At 38.9% G+C, this 23,606-nt stretch overlaps 1 protein-coding gene across 1 annotated transcript; it reads left to right on the plus strand.

The window, feature by feature from the left end:
- Positions 1-25: 25 nt before the first annotated feature.
- On the plus strand, positions 26-21,578 carry LOC139714317 (aldehyde dehydrogenase family 3 member A2-like). Its single transcript, XM_071626031.1, has 13 exons — positions 26-90; positions 5,501-5,699; positions 6,515-6,658; positions 8,772-8,867; positions 9,384-9,605; positions 10,704-10,867; positions 11,560-11,790; positions 14,801-14,927; positions 15,888-15,958; positions 17,252-17,367; positions 18,302-18,437; positions 20,096-20,234; positions 21,470-21,578. Exons 2-13 carry the CDS (start codon positions 5,676-5,678, stop codon positions 21,512-21,514), a joined length of 1,515 nt encoding a protein of 504 aa, XP_071482132.1. The 5' UTR covers positions 26-90; positions 5,501-5,675; the 3' UTR covers positions 21,515-21,578.
- The last annotated feature ends 2,028 nt before the right edge of the window (positions 21,579-23,606 follow it).

Genomic DNA, 23,606 nt, shown 5'->3' on the forward strand with positions numbered 1-23,606 from the left:
GAGGTAACCCGTGTAGCCGTAGGACGGCCACAAAGGATTCAGCACAGGGCAGCGGGCATTGAACAAGCCACGACACAGTTCCAGGGGTGGGTAAGAAAGAAAATATTTAATTTGTCATTTCAACAGTAGAGAAGTGTTTGGTAAATTTTTGGGCGAGGATTAGTCAAGTCTTGGCTTTCATACATTATTTATAAATTGTTACGCCATTTAAAACATTTCTAGTAGGCCTACCCTAAATGATCAGATGATTGTGGTGAGTTTGAATCAGAGTGGATCAAGAAAGTTCGAGGTGTTTTTTTGTATAGATAAGTGTGGTATGTCAAATTTATGGTAAGAGGATGACCCATTAAATCTAAAATGGGTGAAGTCATCTCTGAATCTTACACCCCTTTCCTGCTTACGGAAATCTTCCCCGGGTGCCCCCAGGGGCACCCGGGGAACCCCGGCCGCGTGTGAAAGGAATCTCGGTTGAAACCTAGCTAGGGGAAGCCTAGGTGAAACACCGATTAAATTTTGGGCAATTTTTACCCTAGAACTAGAAGCGTCCTGGGTAAACACCGATAGTTCACGGGGAAACCACCAGTAGTTCACGGGGAAACTACCGGTGGTTCACCAAGGAACGCCCAGCATGATGATTGAAAGGTTGTCTCGGTGAAACACTCGGGGAAAATATGCAAATTATGTCAAACGTCATGTTTTGTTTCTGGTCATGCACACGTTTTTTGCTAGCTATCGCGCTCTCCCAAATTAATCCACACGTTATGTATACCCATGTAAATACACACACGACTACAGGAGTATGTCGTTCGTGTGACTTTCACAGCCGCGACGGCATTGTTGTACAGTATTGCATCTTGGTGTTGTATCGTCTACACATGCTGTATACAAATAAACTGAGCTGATTAGTTAGAGTGTACTCGAGTTGCCGTGTCTTCTTCTTCTTTGATTCCTCTTCCAGTCTGGTACGCTGGTGAGTCTCATCCGTCTTCGTACTCGACTATACTGCTGCGATTGCAACATCACTCGGTTTCTGAACAGTCCAAGTTGATTCAGAAGCATCAGTGACACAATGTTAGCAAATTCCATTTTTTTTTTCTCTTTTTTGTATACAATAATGAGCTGCAAATATCGCGAATTTCAACACTGTGAGCAATGAAATGAAGGCCCTCCAAAAATGTGAATTACGATCGATAGAGGTGATATCATAGAGAAGTTACAAGTACGAACCACTACGCGCTGTAGTACAGTATCCACCAGACCATGTTCAAATTATCGCACGAATCGCGCCATTATTACATTGTACACACTTCAGCTGGGATCGGCGGCGGCGCGAGCAGAAAACACATCTAGCGGAAAGTTGCATAACAGAATTCACCGAGAGCATTGTCGTAGGTGTGAAACGACGGCAGTGAAAATTTCACCGAGAGGTTCCCCAGTGAATTCACCAGGGAATCCAACGGTGGTTCACCGAGAGGGGCAGTGGGAAAGGGGTTAGGTTGGATGAAAGTTAGCGAATAGAAACCGTTTATGTTTAGAATTCTTAAACAGGAGGTTGGCTCGGAAAATTCTTTATTAAATTTGGATGTAGTGGATAGAATAACTGTGTAAATTTCGTTGTGGGAACCACAAGCTGCCTATTGCTAATTGTTGATATTTACCTGATCAATCACCCGAATTATGTACTTTTCTATGTAATTTGCAGGTTCAAGGGGATGAATTTCATTACTTGTTGGTTTGTCCTTTCTTTAGTGACACACGTACATATGTAGGCATTATATTAAGAAGTATTTCTCATGTCGTCCTAACATTATTGAATTTCATCAATTATTTAGTAGTAGGAGTATTAGAAAGTTGAAGAATTTGTCCAGAATTCAAGTGCAAGACATGCAGTATATGAGGTGCCAATTTGGTGTTAACTTGCTTATTTCTAAAAGTGGACATTTTGCCATCACCAAATTGGCAACTTGCAATCTAATTTCCCAGGGTTCGACTGGTTGGTCAATAAAGACATTTTATCTATCAAGATCAGATACAGTGTACATTGATGTACTGTAACCCATGATTTGTAAATCATTTATCTCGTGTCTTTTTTGTTTTGTGATAATGTAGCCTATTTTTGTCTCAAGAGCTCGCAGTCTGAATGTACGTGCCTTCACAAAGTCAATGTAAACAACCATTCTGTATCATCTCTTCCGATATTAATTTAATAATTTCATGAATCTTTTATGCCAAAGAACTTTTTGAAATGAGGCCGAGTTGCTTTATCATGATTAACTATGACAAGTGTGTGCAGTCAAATCTGCATACAGCAGTCACTGATAACATAGAAACATACATGTACAGCACTGTGATAGCAGGTGAACACTATCAGTAGGTTGATCACAAGTGTAATATTAGTCATCATACAGTTCATGCGATGAATGTCAAAGGTCATATGATAGAATGATGTCATCAGTGACTGAAAATGTGGTCAGCCCTGATTACCAAGTCAAAGCCAAGTTACGGTAGTGAGTTTAGCAGGCGCTCTGTCCATATCGAAAGTACAAAGGGGGAAAAAAACGGTAAGAAGGAGATGAATTACTTACTGTAGGCAGTTGCCGACGGCATTAGACACACGCAAGGTAATGCATTGGACAGGTGGCTGCTTAATTGGATAGGACCAACTGATTTTTTTTTTTTGTGTGTGTGCCCCTACATACCCAAATTTATGTTGGTAATCATAAATGCACACTCTTTTTTTGCCACTCTTTTTTGTGAGTATGCATTAAATTCCTTCTTGTACGTTATGTGGATCTATATTAATGTAAAACACATTTTGTGACCCGCTTTTTTTGTAGCCCTACATACCCAAATTTATGTTGGTAATCATAAATGCACACTCTTTTTTGTGAGTATGCATTAAATTCCTACTTGTACGTTATGTGTATCTATATTAATGTAAAACACATGTATAATTTGTGACCAGCTACAACAAAATGGTCCTAAAGTCGCGCACAGTCAAAGCCGTGAAAATCGAGTTTGAAGTCAGAGCATCAAAATTGGTCAAAACTTACGGTTTTCTAAATTTGACATATTATTAGAGTCTGACATGTCTTCTATTGTCTGTCGAAATTTTGAAGCAAAATGATGAAAGGAAAGACCAAAAAATAGCGTTTTTCTGGGCCATGTTTTTCGGCGTTTCAATGAAGCAGAAACTGGTTCGAACATTTGGATTGAGCGCCACAGATAGGCTCCGCCCCTAACAACGACCAGAGTGATCTCATTGGTCAGTTTGCTGCTTGCCGCTAACCGAAGCGTGAAGCTCGCACACTGCCTAGTTCACTGGTGCGTGCTGGCAGGGTGCGCTATGCCCAGCCGCTTCTCCTGGCATCCTGGTCTCTGATTGGTCGGTGAGGAGACCGCCGACGCTGTGTTTGAATAAGCGTTTTGGGGGTTGCTAGGGCTTACCTTCTATTGTCCGGAGGTGAATACTGACTTGCGTGTCCCTTGATTGTGATTGCGTCGCAAGGAGAACTTTTTATAGGGCGCTTTTCTCAAAACACTGATTTCCCAGACGTCTTGACATACTCTCTTTTAAACATCGATATCTCCACAGCCGATTATTTTTATAAGATGTGTTACGGGATATCATTTTAAAGCAGAAAGATTAGGGAATTGTGTCATGCAATTTTCAGATAATCGACCTCACCCGACTTTAGGATCATTTTGTTGTAGCGGGTCACATTTGTAAATCTGCCACCCTGATATTTACTGTTGGAGATACAGGTGTACATGCAGTGGATCTGATGTTTATAGTCCAGATGTCTCTTTTCTGGTCAGTTTCAAACTTCTGATCTAGAGCCTTAAATTTGCCTGTATTGCAGGGTATTTAACATCCATGTACATGTGCTGTACCTCTCTACTTAGTATTCTAGATACTTATTAACCTGTTGAAGATGGAGTGACTTTCCTGTTTTAACACACATTTCCCATTTACCATGATCCGAGAATACTCGGGACTAGTCTTCAACAGGTTAAAAAAAAACTTTTTTCTTTTTATTCACTAATGAAGCTTTGTTGTAGTACAATGTTCAATTTTATGTGAACAGGGAAATGAGGAGATAAGACTCAGTAAAAAATATACAGCTGCATTTTTTATCTTAATCCAGGCATTCACATACATGTTTTCTGAAAGGTTTAAATGGTTGCTTTTATAGCTTTGTCACCTTGTGTGTGACACAGACTGGAAAAACCTGATGGTAAAGTTACGTACATGTAGGGGAAAGTTGTCACCCCACCCCCCACCCCCATCAATTTTAGATGATCCCACCACAAACCTTTCAGATAAATTCACGTTATAAATGACATCACCATAGTAAAAAAAAAAAAAATGCAGAACAGATATTTGAGTGAAAGAAAACGACAAACAACAACATTACTTGTATTGTTGTCTGTCTTGTGAAACCCTTAGCGTCAGTATTTTCACGCTAAATCTCTCACTTACGGGTGTATAATATACATTGTAGGGCCTACTGATGTAAAAAAATCTAGCCAAGAATTCTTGTTTGTTCGTTAATCAGTCACACCCACCCAAGGTGAATAAGAATAAAGATGTTGTTGTTTGTTTTGTTTTTTTACCTGGAGTAAAATGATCTTTGCCCTGTAAATAGAACAAAGCATCTGATTACAGTATTTTTGGCCCTTGCCTTCTTGCTATTTGAACTGTGGCTTCTACCAGACAAGCATCCCACTAACACTATACAGCATCATCTACAAAAGTTGTATGTATAGATACAACTCGTGATCACATTTTCCAGGATCTTATATTGTGGGTTTTTTAATGCAGAAGGATAGAGTAGTGGGTAAGCCATTCTGGGTTATATAGAGCTTACATGTATACATGCATGTTTGAAACAACGTTGAGCTTTGATTGATAGACCTAACAGATGTGCATACATTTGCATGTCTCGTGTTTTGTTGTGTTGTTCCTTTTAGTGCGCTGTTATTTACTGTAGTCACCGCATTTGCTGAGTCCAATTTTTTCGTGAATCTGGCCTTCTGGACAATTTTGCAAGTGGTACAGATTTGTGATTATGGAGTAGGCCTACAGTAATGAAGGGAGACGTGTAAACGCTCACCTCACATTCATATCAAGGTCAGAGTAAATAATTTTGCATGCATGTTGTTAAATTTGCAAATAGTGTGCAACTTGTGAAATTGGTAAAATATATGACGTGTAACAGTATTTCTGGAAGGAGCTTGGGCTGCTATGTTCTTGAAGAGATGTGTAAGGTTTAGTAATACAAGCGCTGTTCATCCTCGATGTAAAATAACATTGTTTGTGTGCCAGGCAAGCTAAGCCAAGAAAAACAATACATAATATCACTTAGAAAAAAGAAAGAAAAACAAATAAAATGTTTTATTGAAAGTAGGTGTATTGCAAACTTGTATCCATTTGTGCACTGTCCAGACACAACTATAATCATGCCATGTTTCTGCATTGTATTCAACTTTTATGCAGGTCAGCACTTCCTTGCGACTGATACCCACAAAATCCCGCTTGAGATCCTCCCACACCAAACACTATTAGAAGGAGGGCGCTCTGTTTATCGAACACAGGTTGCCACCATCTGAACAGTTTGGGAAAGTCCCACGACATCTCGCAAGGCCATTCTGAAAGGAGACCCTAGGTCGCCATGGCAACGGTCAATGCAGCGGAGGTAAGTTTTCTCTCAATATGATACTGTTTAAAGTCTGCCCCCTTTAACCCCGCCGAGGACGAGTCCAGAGTATACTCGGGCATGCGTCTATGGAAAATAGATGTTGTAGCAAAATCAGTCCATCCTCAACGGGTTAAGAAATTGCAACATTAATATCTCTCTTTCCATCCAGCACAGAATACACATACAACGTATGTTTCTGATAAATTTAAATTCATTTTGCCATACATTTAAATGATTTTGGTGTAGCTAAACATGTAGTTGTTGTCTCGTGCATTTGTTTATCACAATTGTCATTCCATAATTTCATAGATATCTTGATTCTTATTTTTTGTTTAATTCACCGCCTCTTATGAAAGTCTTTGAATGTCGCTAAAGGGTACAAATAGTATTTTCTTGTTTAATCCCTTCCCTGCAAAGTTCTCAGTTTTACATAGTTTTTGTGTAGGATTCTTCAGGCTACTTTTGAAAAGCAAGAACTATTAAGTGCTATCAGTCCTTTAGACTTCAAACAGAAAGATCATATGGAGTTGCCAATTTGTCTTTCGGGTACATTGTACTCTCTAAGCTTGTTCCTGTTCAAAACATTTTTGGTGTATCTGATATTTCCTTCAAAATTTTTACTTACCTACAGTTACTCCTTTGATTTCCCTGTCTTCATACAAAACAGCATACAATGTGCATACTATCAGGTTAGACCTTTCCTTTGAATCAAAGTGTACCACCAACCCCCATAAAATGTTTTAAGACAACTCAAATCTAAAGTGAAGATTCACTTCAGTCTTTTGAAGATGCATTCCCTCACCTACTCGCAGGTTGTGGAGAAAGTGAGGGCAGCTTTCCGCGCCGGCAAGACGCGGTCATGCGAGGCGCGGATACGCCACCTCAAGAACTGTCAGCGGATGATGCGGGAGAGGCGTCAGGACTTCATCGATGCCCTGCGCAAGGACTTGAGGAAGGTGAGGGTGCTGGTTTACCCACGAAAGTTTGTATTTTGTGGTCAGTGCAAGAAGTACGAACATGTGAATCTGTTTTGCCAATACAGTGTGTCCCCCAAAAAATTACAATCAGATTTTTGCATTGATAACACCCAATATGACCAGACCGTCTGAATGCTACTTCAGGGTCTTAAAATATACTGTAACATCTTAACTCTATTTTGCCAAAAACCCCATTCAATTTGGTGAAGCAGTCACAGAGAAATTTGTGGATTATTGTAAAGCATGTCATGAGTCTGATTCTTCCAAGTTTAGCACTTGGATGCTCTTGTGTTCTGCATATTAATGTGTGAACACAATAGACAGAACTTGGAGGGAAGAGATTCCTGACATGCTCTAAAAATCCTCATTTCTCTTTGACCACTGGAGCAAATCAAACGGGGTTTTCTGTAAGATGTGGGCAATGAGTTATAGTTTCGTACCCTGAAATTGTATTTGGTTTTATTCACTGTTTTTTAAAAGTTATCGTTGCGGAGGGTACCATTGTAATTTTTTTGGGACATACGGTATAAAGATCAATTTCAAAGTCAGCAATTCCATGCTTTTGAGACTTTTAACCAGAAGAAACAATCATGCTTTAGAACAGAATAGATTTCAAATTCAAAAAGAAAAGTCCCCCCCCCCCCATTTCAGATTACCACCCCCCCACCCCCCGTGTCAATCCCTTGATATTTGCTAATACAAATAAGCAAACAAACAAAGTGTAACATTATTATTCCATGCAAAAAGTTTTTTTTTAAAATTTTGCTATGATTCATATAAGTTTGTAAAACATGAAGGAAATTTACTCAGCACACAGTATGACATTTTGCTCTGTTTTAAAAGGGCATTCAATTTTGAGCAAAGTTTGTTATGAAGGGTATAGGCCCCAGTTGTTGTTTTTTTTTTGTGTTGATTACAGGATAAAAGATGGGGAGTAGCAGCTGTGAGCAGGAATGTAAAACCTGTAAATCATGTCATAAGAGATGGAATGTCCTGCATTCTTCTTTCTCCCAACCCTGCAGCAAACAAACAAACAAACAAACATACCGGCATCTGAAAGTTTGCTTGTGAAATAAGCATGATTGATAGTCTCCCTTAAAGACCCAGTTCCACATCGTCAAAGAAAAAAGTGCACTCGTACATTGTGCAAAATTTATTGCTGCTCTTTATATCCCTGTGGCATGCCTGTTTTTTTGTTTGTTTTGTTTTGCTTTTTTTTTTTTTGGGGGGGGGGGGGTGAGGGGGGGGGGGGGGGGGGCTCATCAGATATTATACCAGGTCCTGTTAAAGAGAATAGCTTCAGAATGCCTTCAGCATCTTATGCAGTTTACTGAGCTGAGGTAAAGAGCAATTGTTAATCAGTCGCAATAAAAGCAACTCGCTACGAGAATTCATTAATGTGAATTACAAAGACTAAGTAGTAAGATTTTTTTAAGGACGAGATTGTTGAGTAGCTTGGAACTCTACGGAATGAGATGGAACATTAATCCTCTGTATACTTTGAGTGCCAATCATCACCAAAAAAAAGCCAAAAAAGCCCAAAAACACACAAACAAAAAATCCCTGTGGCGCTCTACACACTGTCAAGTTCCCTGCAACAGAAAGGTTTACTTTAGGAGAAATAAAATGGATCATCGATATCACTTCTGATCGCATGACGAGTTAACTCCATTCTTGTTAATTTGAGATATTTTTGACGAAAACTGCTATTAAGAAACAAAGAAAATAATAAGAATATGTCGGATATTTTAAATCATAACTACAAGAATGTTCCATGTTTTGTTGTAAGTTAGGTATCACTTGAAAGGCATTATTTTGCTCTATCTGAAGATGGGCTTACTTTAAAGTGATTAAAATGGTGCTTAGCTAATTTTGCAATCAAACCCTTGAAATTTCTATATCTATTTATTGAATAATAACGTCATGGGTTCAAACTAATAGCAACCCCCATATCTCTGTTCATCAGGCAAAATATTCTGTATTTAATGAAATCATGAAACAGGATTTCATTCTGCTTCTATAGAAGTAAAAATCATTTTACATGAAAATGCTCACCTCCTGTTTGAAACGGTGAATTCTCATCCTTCTACAGCCTGCCTTTGAGACGGACGGTTTTGAGATTCTGTTGGCCGAAAATGAAGCGGTCCAGTTCCTTGACCAGGTGGAAGAGTGGACGCAGCCGCAGAAGGTCAGTTTGAAAGTTTTCTTTTGTTTCACCATTTGAAGTGACAGCCAGGGGACCACATAATTTAATCTTTTGACTGGGCTTACTTGTGAAATTTGCTGAGAGTATGTTTCTTGACTTGTCCATTGAAAAAAAAGAGAGATTTTTTTTTTTAATTGATATAAGAAAAAGTGTTATTAGAATTTGTACTATTATCATTCATGTCTTTACGTTTGTTTTGTATCTTTTTTATTGCTGTAAATTTTCCTGTCTTGTCCGTAGTCGTACAACTGATATCTTATATTTTGTATAAGTTATGCGAGTACATTTCATGGCACATGGGTCAGCTATTCACAATGGATTATCTAGCTGCTTCCCAACAATTATATCATCTTGGTAAAATTTATACCTGTGATTTGTTGTTTGATTTTTTATCATTGGATCTGTAGGCCTATATCATTGTATGCCTTGTTTTTGTGTGCTTTGTGAAGTGCTATTGCTTTGAATGAACGACATTGAAACTGAAACGGAAACACGCAGGTTCCCACCAACATGGTGACCTTCAACAAGGTGGCCTACAACCTGTGGGAGCCGCTGGGCGTGTCTCTCATCATAGGGGCGTGGAACTACCCTTTCCAGCTCATCATGGAACCCCTCCTCGCCGCCATCGTCGCCGGCAACACGGCCGTCATCAAACCCTCGGAGCTCTCGCCAGCGACTGCCGAGCTCTTCGAGAAAGTTCTCCCAGAGTACCTCGACAATGTGAGCTGGCCCTTGAATTCTTTCACATGTTCTCTGACATGATAATAGCCATAATAATGTTAATTATCATCATGATTATCATGATGATAAAAGTGCAGATTACCATTATAATGATTAAAAAGAGAAAACTTGAAAATCAGTAAGTTTAGACCAATCTTGTATCACTGCAGATGTCCGTGACCGTGCATCACAAAACTTCCAAAAAGTTGCATGCCCTGTTTGTACTTTTAATAGGCACTCAAAAAAAAGGTGAAACTGGTCAACCTAATCAATCTTTATATTTTCATGTTTTCTGAAAGATCAGTTCTTCCTCTACATTATGTCAAAGTTTGGGATCATAAAAGGAAAGGGGAAGCTGTGTTTTTTCACAGTTTTTCTGGAACACTTTTTCGTAGAATAGTGTAATAAGGGATGCCTTAGAGGCATCTTTGCATTTGTGAAAAATCTTTTAAACACTCTTCACTTTCAACTCCAATATCTTTTGAAAGGATGATGCTACTACTTTAAAAGTTGGTATTAGTCATGGACAGAATGTGTTAATATAGCATATTTAGTTTCAGCTTAATCTGGTTATCCCTTTATTGTTGCTATGGTGTTTGACATCCTGTTTTTAGTCCCATTTATTAGACAGCGAGCATGGCTTGGTATTAGATTAAGTGGTTGAATAGACCCTAACTTTAGAACCTCTTTTCTCAGTTCACACATTTTCCAGAGTGTGTGCTTTCTTTCAAATATCTATAGGTTAGGAGAGTCCATTTGAATTGAGTTATACATCATTTTAAAGCTTAGAGTCTGCTCTTTCAGAATCTGCCCTTAACTAAAAATCCATGTCTGGTGACTCTGAGTTGGTTTTGAGATGCAGCATCACCAATGTTACAAGGGTCCCTTATGAGCATTTTAATTACTTCTACACTGACAACCTTTTGTTTATGATGCAGATTTCCACACAACATTTTACTCTATCTGTGCCAAACTACAATTCATTTAAACCTACTTGCCCTGTAAATGTAACATAGACACTTTATTCTTTGACATCCCTGTGGCTAATCCCTCCTGTTATTTGTTTGCTTGTTTGCTTTTTTCTTGTTGGTCTCCCAGGACTGTTACCAAGTTGTGAATGGTGATGCTGCAGTGGCCACAGCGCTTCTAGCCCAGAGATTTGATCACATTCTCTACACCGGGAACACCACTGTGGCCAAGATTGTCATGGCAGCAGCAGCCAAGCACTTGACCCCTCTGACCCTTGAACTCGGTGGAAAGAGGTGAAGTTTTAGGAGGAAAATACACCATGAGAGTGATTACGGAGGTGATATGGGAGATGATGGGGATGATGCACATGATAAAGATGATGATGATGGTGATGGTGATGATGATTGTGATGATGATGATGATGATGGTGATGATGATGATGATGATTATGATTATGATTATGATGATGGTGATGATGATGATGATGATGATGATGATGGTGATGGTGATGATTGACAGAAAAAGCCCTATTACTGTAAAAGTGTATATATTCGCGCCAGTATTTTTTTTTGCGCTCAGCTGGATAAGATGAATTTCATGTGTTCTTAATTCCACAGCTCAAGACATCCGCTACTAAGACGGGAATGCATGGAAAGAGAAAATAAATGTGATAATTTGGTGAAAATATAATGACATAACATTGGAAATGATTTTCAGTGTATGATGGGTAGCAATCTTATCTTAGCCCGTGGAGTACGGACTGATTTTGCTACAACACGCATTTCCCATAGACACCTGCCCGAGTATACTTGGGACTCGTCCTCAAGGGGTTAAGCTTGTGAAAATGACTGTTAGCTTTCTTCTTCTTACCTGGTAGATGTAATGAATGTTCTAAGTGTCTAGGCCTACAGGTAGTGCCTAATCTGCCACCGTGTGATATTCCTCAAAGACGTACATAACTTGGCTTAATTGTTTCCCGATCCAGCCCTTGTTACATCGATCGCAACAGCGACTTGGAAATCTCGGGCCGCCGTGCCACGTGGGGGCGCTTCGTCAACTGCGGGCAGACGTGCATCGCACCCGACTACGTCCTTTGCCACCCGATCCTCAACGACAAGCTATTGGAGGTCATCCGCAAGTCGATCAAGGATTTCTTCGGCGCAGACCCCCAGAAGCATCCAGACTACGCCAGGATCGTCAACAAGAGACACTTCAAGTAAGAAAACCAGTTCTGATGGCAAAGTAGGCAGTGCCTTCACTATTGTAGTGAAAAATCACTTTGATTGAAGGATATTAAAATCCAAAGAGCAATGTAGATTGAGTGAAAGCAGCAGCATTAGTAGAACATATCAGTGAAAGTTTGAGGAAAAATTGGATAATCGATGCAAAAGTTATGAATGTTCAAGTTTAGGTGCTAGAACTGCTGGATGACGAGATTACTTTAGATTTATGACAACAATTATAAAGAAAATCCAACATGCTTTCACTTTTCTAGAACAATGAAAGAGCCTTGACAACCCACTCTCAGAAAGCAGGAGGAATGATTCTATCCTTAACATATGTCAGTATCAAGTTGATTGAATGTGTAATTTTCATGAAAAATGAATTTTTGTGGAATTCCCTTTATATTTTCTTTATAATGTTGTCCACACATGACATCATAACCTCTAGTAGTCTCCTCATCCAGCGGTTCCAACACCAAAACTTTAACAATTCATAACTTTTGCATTGATTATCCGATTTTCCTTAAGCTTTCACTGATGTGTTCTATTAATGTTGCTGCTTTCACTCAATCCTCATTTCTCTTTGGGTTTGGGTTCCCTTTAAAAGTTGTGTCACATCAACAGATGAGACTAGCTATCAACAGACCATAAAGCAGAGAACTCAAGGTTTATCTCGACAATGAAAGAGCATTTTGAATAAGAAAAAATGTGTCCCTTTAATTCTGAATAACAACATACAGTTGTAAGATATATCTTTACAATGAAAGAGCACTCTGAATCAGAAATTCTGTTAGTGTAATTCTGAATTTTTCATTATGCACACAATTTTGCAAAGTCAGTGAGGAGCAAAGATTCTCAAAAGTAAAAGGCACACAAAAATTGTTGTCTACTCAATGCATTAAACGACGGCCACAAATCCTGAAAGTTTCATGTCACGGAAAAGGCTGTCAGCTCGAATTCGTGAAAGTTTCATGCTGTGAACGTTTCTGGTTTTACAATATAGAAAGCTAAATGCCTGGATGCGTACAGAGTTGATAAATTTCTGCCAGTTGTTTGAAACTGACCTAAGTGTCTAGTGGGTTCATATTTGAATTGAAGTATCCAATAAAGTGACACAAAATGTGACCCGCGACAATGGTTTCAGGCAAAAGTTGCACAAGCAAATTCCCTCCTAGGCGGAGGTACAAAGGTTTTGACCAATATTGTTGATTTTTTTTTTTCAGAAATAGAATCCTTGACATGTTTTTATGCCTCCGCCACGAAGTGGTGCCGGAGGCATTATGTTTTCGGGTTGTCCGTCCGTCCGTACGTACGTCCGTACGTACGTCCGTACGTACGTCCGTACGTCTGTACGTCCGTTCGTCCGTACGTCCGTACGTCCGTACGTCCGTCCGCATTCGTTTACGCGATAACTTGAGTAGTATTGACTGGAATTTTACCAAACTTGGTCCAAGTAGAAAGTATGATAGGGCAATTAGTTGATTAGATTTTGGGTGAAATCGGCCAAAGGTCAAAGGTCAAAGGTCAAGGTCAAATCATGAAATTGTATCCGTTTACGCGATAACTCAAGACTGGATCAAGCAAATTTCACCAAACTTTGTCCAAGAGTGATGTATGATGGGACAATTGTTTGATTAGTTTTTGAGTGAAATTGGACAGAGGTCAAAGGTCAAAGATCAAGGTTAAATCCTAAAATTTAACTGTTTACGTAATAACTCAAAACTGGATGAAGCAGCTTTCACCAAATTTGGTCCAAGGATGATGTATGATAGGGCAATTAGTTGAGTTGATTTTAGTGACATTGGCAAGAGGTCAAAGGTCAAAAGGTCAAGGTCAAATGCTAAAAATGTTATTTCCCCCATATCCATGCAATGTCCGAAGGTATTTTTTTTCCAAACTTATTGTAGACATGTACTACTGCGTAAAGATTCTCCAGAGAGTTTCATGTCATGAGGTCAAAAGTCAAAAGGTCAAAGGTTAGGTGAGAATGTTACAATTTCACTTTCTTGCAAATGGTTCAATGTATTTTTATGGAACTTGGTACATACGCATGTACTGACTGGCAGGGATTATCTAGGGAATGTAGGGGTCATGGGTCAATAGTCAGGGGTCAAAGGTCAAGGTCAACTCAAAATTTTACTATTTCCCTCATTAACTAGTATTATATGCAATGCTTGCATTATCATTTTCAAAACGTTATATATACATGTATTACCTAATGTAGATTCTCTCAAAGGTCAAAGGTTAAGGGTCAAAGGCCAGGTTTAAATGCAAAAAAAATATATATATATTTTATACTGTAATTACACTCTTTCTTCATACCTTGAAAATTACTCAATGTATAAACTTACAAAAGGGTCGGTCAGAAGTCAAGTAAAAATCCTCACTTCCCCAAATGCGTGTACCTGCACTCTTAGATAATTATAGCAAACCTAGTTCAAGGAATGTGAACATTCAAGATATTTCTGACAAACATGACATTTCAATATTTTGTCAATCATCACACATTGTGAAGACATTGTACCATACACCTATGGGGAGAATCATGCATTATGGCGGAGGCATCAGTCGCCATAGCGACATTTCTAGTTTACACCTACACTAAATTTCATGGCATAAAAGTAAGGTTTTGTTATTGAGAATGGAATTTTAAACACCCTATATTGCATCGCACTCGCCAGTTTCGATCTTCTTATTGATGATGCGCCAATGTGCCCAGTGTTGCTACGTGAGGTGAACCTTCAGAGCCTGTTTTTTTTTTCGCAATTTCGTCAGGCTAATAGATTAAAAAGTGCATTGTATTTTGCTTTTTTTATGCCCCCTTATGGTGCCGAAGAATACAAGTGTTTTATATCAATGCAAAGCTTAGGAAATGGGCAATGTGATTCAATAAAAAAATGAATTGTCAAAATTCCCGGCTTTTGCCTGAAGCCATTGTCGCCGGTCACAAATGAAAGAAAATCAAGACAAAATCAAGCCAACAACAAAAACAATTCTTTGCAGGAGAATATCGGCCATGTTGGAAGGCCAGACCATTGCCATCGGTGGAAGGACGGATGAGTCTGACCTCTACATAGAACCTACAGTGATTCTCAATCCACCATTGAACGCACAGTGTATGACAGATGAGGTGAGATTACTGATTATGATTATGATTTTGGCTGATTTATTTTTGTGATATTCTCATTATTATCATAATTTTTATCATCAATATTGTTACTGTTACTATTTTTGTCAGGATTGTTATTGTTGTTACTTTTGCTGATTATTTTTATCATCGCTTTTGTTATTATCATCTTTGTAACCATAATTAGCATTATTATCATCAATATCATTTCTGTAATGACTACAGTAATTACAACTTCTGCTACCACTACTCAACTATTGCTGTGTACTACTACTGCTGCTACCACCATTACCACTACTACTTACTATTACTACCGTAACTACTATACTACTACTACTACTACTACTACTACTACTACTACTACTACTACTACTACTACTTTGTACTACTACTACTACTACTACTACTACTTACTACCACTACTACTGCTACTATTGCTACTGCTGCTACTACTACTACTACTATACTACTACTACTACTACTACTACTACTATTTCTACTACCACTACCACCACCACCACTACTAGTACTACTACCACTTAATGACAACTACTATTACCACAGCTACTAACTGCTACTCCAAACCACTATTTGTGATTTTTTTTAATACTATTACACTTATGTGTCTATTACTATCATTACTCTGAACATAATGGCCCGAATTCACGAAGGTGGTCTAAATTTAAACCATGGTTTATGTATATTTCTCCTGCGTAGATATGATTGACGGATTGCGTACGCTAACAGGCATCCAGTAAACAAACATGCATTGATGGGCGCATGTATTGGTACGCCTATTTAACGCTTATTTTAGACCACGGTCTAAATTTGTACCATGGTCTAAGTTTAAACCATCTTCGTGAATTCGGGCCAATGAGTGTCATCGTCATTATCATTGTCTCTCTGTAAGTGGATAATATTCTAATCTTTTTTCATCTATCTCTGATCCCTCATACTTCCTAGATCTTTGGGCCCATTCTTCCCATCCACAATGTGAACAGTGTGGAAGAAGCCATTGACTTCATCAACAGCAGGTGAGTGTCGGTTTCAAAAGTAAAGCTTGGGGTATGCTCTCAAATGAATGTGAATGCCCATCTCAAAACCCGCCAACAGCAGGCCAAATTGAATATTCACTTTTCCACATATTGTTTAAAACTGGAAATGCTATGAGTAAATCTATTAGAGAAGTGCATGTTCAAGGTTACTGTAAAACATGATATATTCGCGGCATGAAATTTTCGCGAATTGCCACTGGCGTTCAATGCATGTAATGTAGACAAAAACTTTCGCGTGCATTTTAATTTCGCGAATTTTGGCGCTCGCGAAATTCGCGAAATTAAAATGCACGCGAAAATTTCTCGTTTTACAGTATTCATAAGTAGATCCAAGGTTGGGAGGCAATTGAAAGGGGGGGGGGGAATTTTTACAGATAAGTTTTTGCTGTAGTGTGTTTGTGTTTTAAACGTCTTAGTTAAATTGTCTACATACAAGGTGGGGTGTACTTTGCAGCTATCTTTAAAGGGAAGCAGTCCTGAGATTTTCACTGTACTGATAATTAAGAAGAGTAAAAAATGTAACCTTTCACCAATTTATACGCGTGGACATCAAAAATTGTCTCCGTACGCGATTTTTAAAAAATAATTCCTGCAAGCGATCGTGTAAGAGCCTGCCAAAAGGAGCAACGTCATTGATGCCCTACTCTCAAGTTGACAGCCGTGCCTCAGAAAACCAATTTAAGTGTTCTAAATGATCATATCTGATTTTTTCATGAAATGTGACAATATGTGGTTTTATTATTTCAAACAAAATATTTCAAGCTCATTTATATATACAATGAATATAAAAATGAATAGTAAACATGTATTTATAAATAACTAGGGATGACGAGCAGAACACCGCTGGAAAGAGTTGTGCATCGATGACGTATGACTCTCCGCCAAGACTTGCTCATTTGCAGAGTCACACTTTTTTAACCGAAATGTACGAGCTTATTTGGTGATTTGAAAGTTTGTTTTTGATGAAAGTAGTTCAATGGAGGTACCAACTACAACATATTTTTTTAAATTTCGTAAGGACTGCGTCCCTTTAACCAGTGTGATGAAGTATGCATATGGACACCATGCCCCAATAGAAGCCCACAAATATGCCCCACCCCCAAGTTTGCAATGTTCTCAGGTACAAGTGGTAGTCTGCAAGAATGCATTTATGATGAATGTGTGATAATCAGGTGAGCGTGAGATCCGCGGATCTCTTGCTTGTTTTACTCTGCAAAGTTTTTATTTTCTCTCGAGGTCAATTTTTCCTGTCCTGTTTTCTTCCGCACACAGAGAGAAGCCCCTCGCCCTCTATGCATTTTCCAACAATCTGAAAACCTTGGAAAAGGTCGCGCATGAGACGTCGAGCGGCGGATTTGTCGGAAACGACTGCCTCATCCATGCGGCGAGTACGAATCAAAAATATTGTAGTGGTGGTTTTTTGGTTGAGATGGCTTTGTGATGCTGTCATTCAAATCGTTTCTACTTGGGAATTTGATATTTGGTATTCGTCTCTTTTCTAGATGTCATATTGAATTGATGTTCAACCCGTATTGTACTTTCTTTGGCAATTGACGCAGATGTGTAGAAACTAATTGTCAATGAATAGAGACTACTTTAAGTGGAAATCCAGTTCAAATTTAAGTTAGTCTAATAAAAAAGAGTAAAATATTACGAGTTCAGTGATGAGATTTTGATCGGAAAAGGGTGAAAAATAAGGAAGTTTTGACATTTTACAGTTTCGCTAATTTTTCAGGATCAGTTCTGGAAAGGACAGTGTGAATATACCTTGTGTATATCATACATGTAGTTCGCTCTTGAGTTGATTTATGTACACACAAAGCTCGAAAAAAAATAATGAAATCCAAACCAGGTTAATCTCACAAGATGTGGTTTTGCACAGAGTCTTGACAAGATATACAACAGGGCTCCTTTCTTACTTATCTCTCCTCTTGCTTGTTCAGGCCACTAAAGTCTTCAAGTTTGAAATTATGGGTGTGGCTTGTAGTGTTCCAAAATAAGAGAAAACACAAAAATCCACTTCAAATCTTAGTTGCTCGATCAGGATGTCAAAAGTTAATATTTTGTAAGTTTTGTAGCCATACTGTACGTCAACTTTTAGTGGCCCTGGGCTGCCAGGCCACCGCTAAATGTCAAACTCTTTATTATACAACGAACTGTGACGTCATAGCCATTGATTGATTGGTTCTCAACAACCTCATGCAAACTGAATATCTGTGAACACGACGATTTGCTAACCATGCACAAACTAAATACTGTCACATCTTTTCATCGGTATTCTATATAAGCACTGGTGTAATTTTAGTACTTTTTTCCCCCCAGTTGAGAGTATGCCCTTTGGTGGTGTCGGTAACTCCGGGATGGGATCTTACCACGGAAAGTTCTCCTTTGAAGCGTTCTCTCACAAGAAACCGGTCCTGATCGACAAGAGCGTCTGGATGACGGAGAAGATGCAAGGGTAAGATATCGCACCAAACATTTAGTATGTAGGTGGAGAATACTGTATACGCCGAATATTTCGCGAGGTTTTTATTTGCGCGAATTTCGCGAGTCGGGTGCTTTTCGCGAAATTAAAGACACGCAAAAATATTGACTGATCCCGATGTGAATGTTTACGTATACGCGTGTACAATTTCTCCGTTCAGTACAGACTCCAGGATCGCGAATTTAATCACTCACAAAATCGTTGGGAATTCCCCATTCGCGAAAATTTAGACTCACGAAATATATGGCATATACAGTAACGATTTAAAGGCGTAATATAGTTGGTTCAGATTTGACTTTTTGCGAGATGATAAGTAACCACTTATGAAATACTGAAGATCATACATTTCTGAGAGGTATGAAAATCAGTTTTGTTATTGATATCTGCAAAAATAAAGCAAAGTGGTCCTAATAAGTGAGGATTGCTTTGGTTTTGGCTATCTCAGCCATTTCAAAACCAATTTTCATCAAGTAAACTTTGAATATTTCTTTACTTAGAATTGTATGCTCTTTCATATTTCACAAGAGGTTTGTCATTATCTCACAAAAAAAAAGTTGGAAACCTGAAGCCCCATCTGAACTAAGACTATTATCCATCCCACACCTTTAAAGTGAGGCAGTCCTCACGAATTTTGGAGAAAAAAAAATATGTTGTTGCTGTTATATCTTTAATGAACTACATGTTGTTCTTGTTTGATTTATTTCTACTTTTCTTTTGTATTTGTCCCTTGATGAGATACTGAAGGTAACTGTTAAAACATGGAACTCTGACCCAGTTGAGTTTTCAAAATCCTGATCCTGTTCCGTAAAAGCTGTTTGCAATAGTTGTAGGGGACAAAAGATGCAGTTACCATTACAACAATTACCTTGGCAACAACTTGCTGCTCACAGTCAATTGCTTTTCTGCTGAAAATTGTTATTGAAAAGAAGAGATTGTTGCCTTCTTTTTTTGTAGTGATGAAATAGAACCTTGGGTCTAACATTAAAGAAAAAATGTTTCATAGTAGATCGGGATATTGGGAACAATTTGGTTTTCAGTCAGATCCTAGAATTTAGAAGCTTTATTTGTTTTGAACAGCAAATTTCCTTCACTTGGTGTATTATGGTGATAGAACTTGAGATCTTCCATGTAGAGAGCAACAGCAGAACACAGAAACATCTGTAATTTGACCCAAACTTCGTAACTTTGAGTATTAAGGCTGTTAAGAAACATTGCTCTTGGGTCACAATTTCTCAACCAGCCTGTATACAAATGATGCACAGGACAGAGTGGATCAGTGAGAATTGGATGCGCGAGTTTAACTTTGGAACTGTTTAAACTCACAAGCGCAGCGAGTGGGTTTTAGACTGTTCCAAAGTTAAACAAGAGCATCCAATACTCACTGATCAACGAAATAGGCCTGTGCATCATTTGTGTTATAAAATGGGCCCATAAATTCATGAAATACAACCTTTTTTCCCCATCTTGCGTCCGGTACACCTATGACCCTATACAAAACTTGAGCTATGCGTTTGGATTTTAACGGACACATGGCTCAGTGTGGATCAGTAAAAATCAATGCATGACAATTGTCCAATCTGATTGTAGAGATTCTAAGGCCCATTTTATAACTCCTGTTGATTGATCCTTAGGATCCGGTACCCTCCCTACACGGAGCGAAATGCAGCAGTGGCCCGATGGATCCTGGCCAAGTCCCCCAAGAAGAAGGGATTCTTCTCCACCTTCCTGAGACTCACCCTCCTCGGATTCTTCATCGCCGTCGTCTTCAAGGTGAGCGCCCTCTAGAGGCGATGCATTTAATGGGGCTCCCTCTAGTGGTGGTATGCTCACGGGTAGTAGGGAGTGTTCGTAAGCACGACGCGACCAGTAGTTGAGCGTTCCATGTGCAAATTTGCTTCTGCGCATGATCAAATCCGAGAAACGTCCTGCCTTGGGGAAAACTGGTATGGTACTCGCCCAAATGGCGTTTTGGTTCCAGTGCTGGGCAGTAGTGAGCCAGCCAGCCAGCCAATCAGTGATGTTGTCCCCACGCCTCCGTCCTGTACAGGAAAGCGAAACTGCTTAGATATGGGGACGGGAGTGTGAGTACGGGGACTGTCACAGCTGATTGCTTCCGCGTATTCCCGTCTTCCCGTCATGTAGCGAAAACTCCCTTTCATCTGAATTGCAGTGGTTGTGATAAGTGGCGCGAACACATTGGCTGGGACCATGTAATGAGATTTGAGGATATTTTTCTGCTGTGCTAAATTTAATTTGGGAAGCCAGGAGGTGAGACCAGCCCAGGAGTGAGCTGCCTGCTCCTCATTTAGATATTGTAAGGGTTATGTGTGCTGTAGAATTTATGTTTGTCTGTAATAGTGTGCTGATATTTCATAGGAGCAATTGTCGCAGCAGCAAATGTCATGGAATTAAAGTTCATATCCAGTGATGCTCGTTCACTTTCCCTCCGTGTAATTGTTGTCATGGAAGCACAGAGTGAACTGGTTAGTATTATCTATGAAATTAATTTTCTATGACATTGATGATATCATTTGAAGTTGATGAGTGTCATAAGATTCTGAGAGCTGATTACCACATTGGGATAACAGCTACGATGATGTGATTAAAAAAGGGGGGAAAATTGTGACATTTTATCATCTATCTTGGTAATGTTTGGACAGTGATACTGTTGGTGGCAGTGATACTGTTGGTGACAGTGATCATATTCACATTGTGGTGATACGTCTTTCATTTTCCAAGATTTGCCAGCCTTCATGCAATGACTACAATCTTTAATCTATTGATGAGGACAATTGTAGCATTTGATATTTGCTTCCATGACATCGTGTTAGGGTGAAATGATTTTGACATTACTGAGTAAGCTGTCAAAGAGACTACATACTTTCCAACATGATTCTTACAGCAAGTTGTTTCTCTCTCTCTCTCTGTCTCTATTTGTCTGTCTGTCTGTCTGTCTGTCTGTCTCTCCTTCCTTTTCTGTATCTCTTTCTGTCTCCGGAATCAAGTTCTTTGGCATGGAGAGGTACATACCTGCAGCTCTGAAGCAGTAAGGAGACACACAGTAACGGAGGACACGAGGTGCAGAATAGAAGCCAGTGAAGGATAGAAGCAGAGTGTTTTCTCCAACTCGAGACCAGATTGTTTCATGCGTGGTCTTTCTCCTCTGCCGATAAAAGTACCAGGTCTATGAATTAAGAGACAAAGAAAAAGAGAACTAGAATCATGGGCAATTCAAGAAGAATTGAATTGTGACGCTATCAGTGACTTGCCCTAATTATTCAGGTGAACCTAATTCTGAAATATCATTTTTTTTCTCTTCTGCGCACTGTAATTGTTATGCCGAAGGTACCAGATATTTTTAAGAACATGAGGCAAAGTTCACTAGCATTCTTTGGGCTAATGCACCCCTGCGTAGAGTGCATAAAATTTGTTAGCAACTCTCTAATAGATACACTGGTCCATGACTATACGATTTGGTTGAGAAAGGGTTTGAATACTGCATGCAAACATAACATTTGTCTCTTGCTCAGAATTTTACTGCTTGTGTGGCCCAGCTTGCGTGTTTCACAGCAGTGACTCGTGATTTTGAAGACATAAAATTACTTTGCTCATAGCCGCCAGCAGGCTGCAGTTAATGGATTATATGTACATGGACATCCACTTAATGCCTATGGATGTCTGTTCGCAACGTTGATGTATGCAGTGATATTACAAGCTGCATATTTTCTGTGTTGACATCAACAGAATGATGTATCAATACTTTAAATTTTCTTGCTAAATTTTGCCAGTAAGAAAATACCTTGCGCATTCCTGTAGTTAAGCATTTTTTGGTCCATCCCAGTTTCATTGTTAACGATCTGCTAGTATGGGGATACAATGCAATTGAAAGGGTGGGCCTACTCAGATACTTTTGGGATTCTGTGTGTTAAATTATGTACAGCACTATCACTGATCTCTATGCAAGTACATGCACAGATGAAGAATCTTGACTGGAATAAAATGTTACCGATGAGCATACAGTTATATTCACGTATTTGCTGACGGGCAATTTCATTCAAGCAGGTCTGTGCTTGTCGTTATTTTACTGTATGTCAGTGGGCAGCGAATTGCGGTCGATTAAAGTCGGGTCAGTTTTCTCTCCCCAATACTGCAGGGTTTTCAAACCCCGAACACTGCTTTGAATGCTAGTCAATATTGCTGTGTTTCTGTATCGACAAATTTCTCGAGTCCACCAAATCTTTCAAGGTACACGACTTGCCAATATACAATACTGCCTCCTGAGACAACAATGCAATAGATATGGTGGGATAGTGGTAATTGTAACACTGAAGAAGTACCTTGTCTTAATTCATGCAGTAATTGTATAACACCATGAGACAGTGTGATACCAATATTGCATTCGCATTCACACATTTGTGCTTTGACGAGGAATCTAGTTTATGCAGTGATTTTTTGAGTATTTTTTGGTTAGAAAATGACCAAATTTTTAGGGAAGCATCAGAAACATAGTGTGTATGCAGCTTTTAAATTCTATGTCCAGTTTCTTTTACATGTTTGTTGTTTTTAAGCCATTCCATGTTCAGTTTCAGGAAACTGAATTTTGTTGCCATGGTAACCAATGGCGAATTTAGCTAAATGTCATTTATTTTTACTTGTTTGTTGGTTTTTAGCCTTTCTATCTTGAGTTTTAAGTAACAGAATTTTGTCTCCGTGGTAAACCAGTGGTGATTTCAATCGCTCTCGAAATAGTCGTACAAGTTCCTATACAAGAAATATTATACTTGCAAGATATCAGTGTCCAATGTAGTGTTATGAAAAAGGAGAAAATGATTACATAATCAAAGATGTAAAGATGAAATGAATGCTTTCATATCATGAGTGAATATTGATTCAAGGGTTCCATCTTTCACCTTCAGTTTTGATGCATAGATGATGAAATTAGATCATATGATACAATGTTAGATTGCATTGAAATATTTGGTTTTTTCAATCATTGCTTTCTCAGAGATGCTCTATTTTTATAACTGATTTTTCTTGATATTTTCAAAATTGTAAAATGTAATATGTCCGTTCCATGGTATTTGCTCTGGCTGCAGTTGCTGCAGTGACACATCTGCACTCTTAAAGGGATCACATAGTTTT

The sequence above is a fragment of the Diadema antillarum genome, unplaced genomic scaffold (genome assembly GCF_040938485.1).
Source record: "Diadema antillarum isolate AM-2024a unplaced genomic scaffold, OU_Dant_1.0 seq00002229_RagTag, whole genome shotgun sequence".
NCBI lineage: Eukaryota > Metazoa > Echinodermata > Echinoidea > Diadematoida > Diadematidae > Diadema > Diadema antillarum.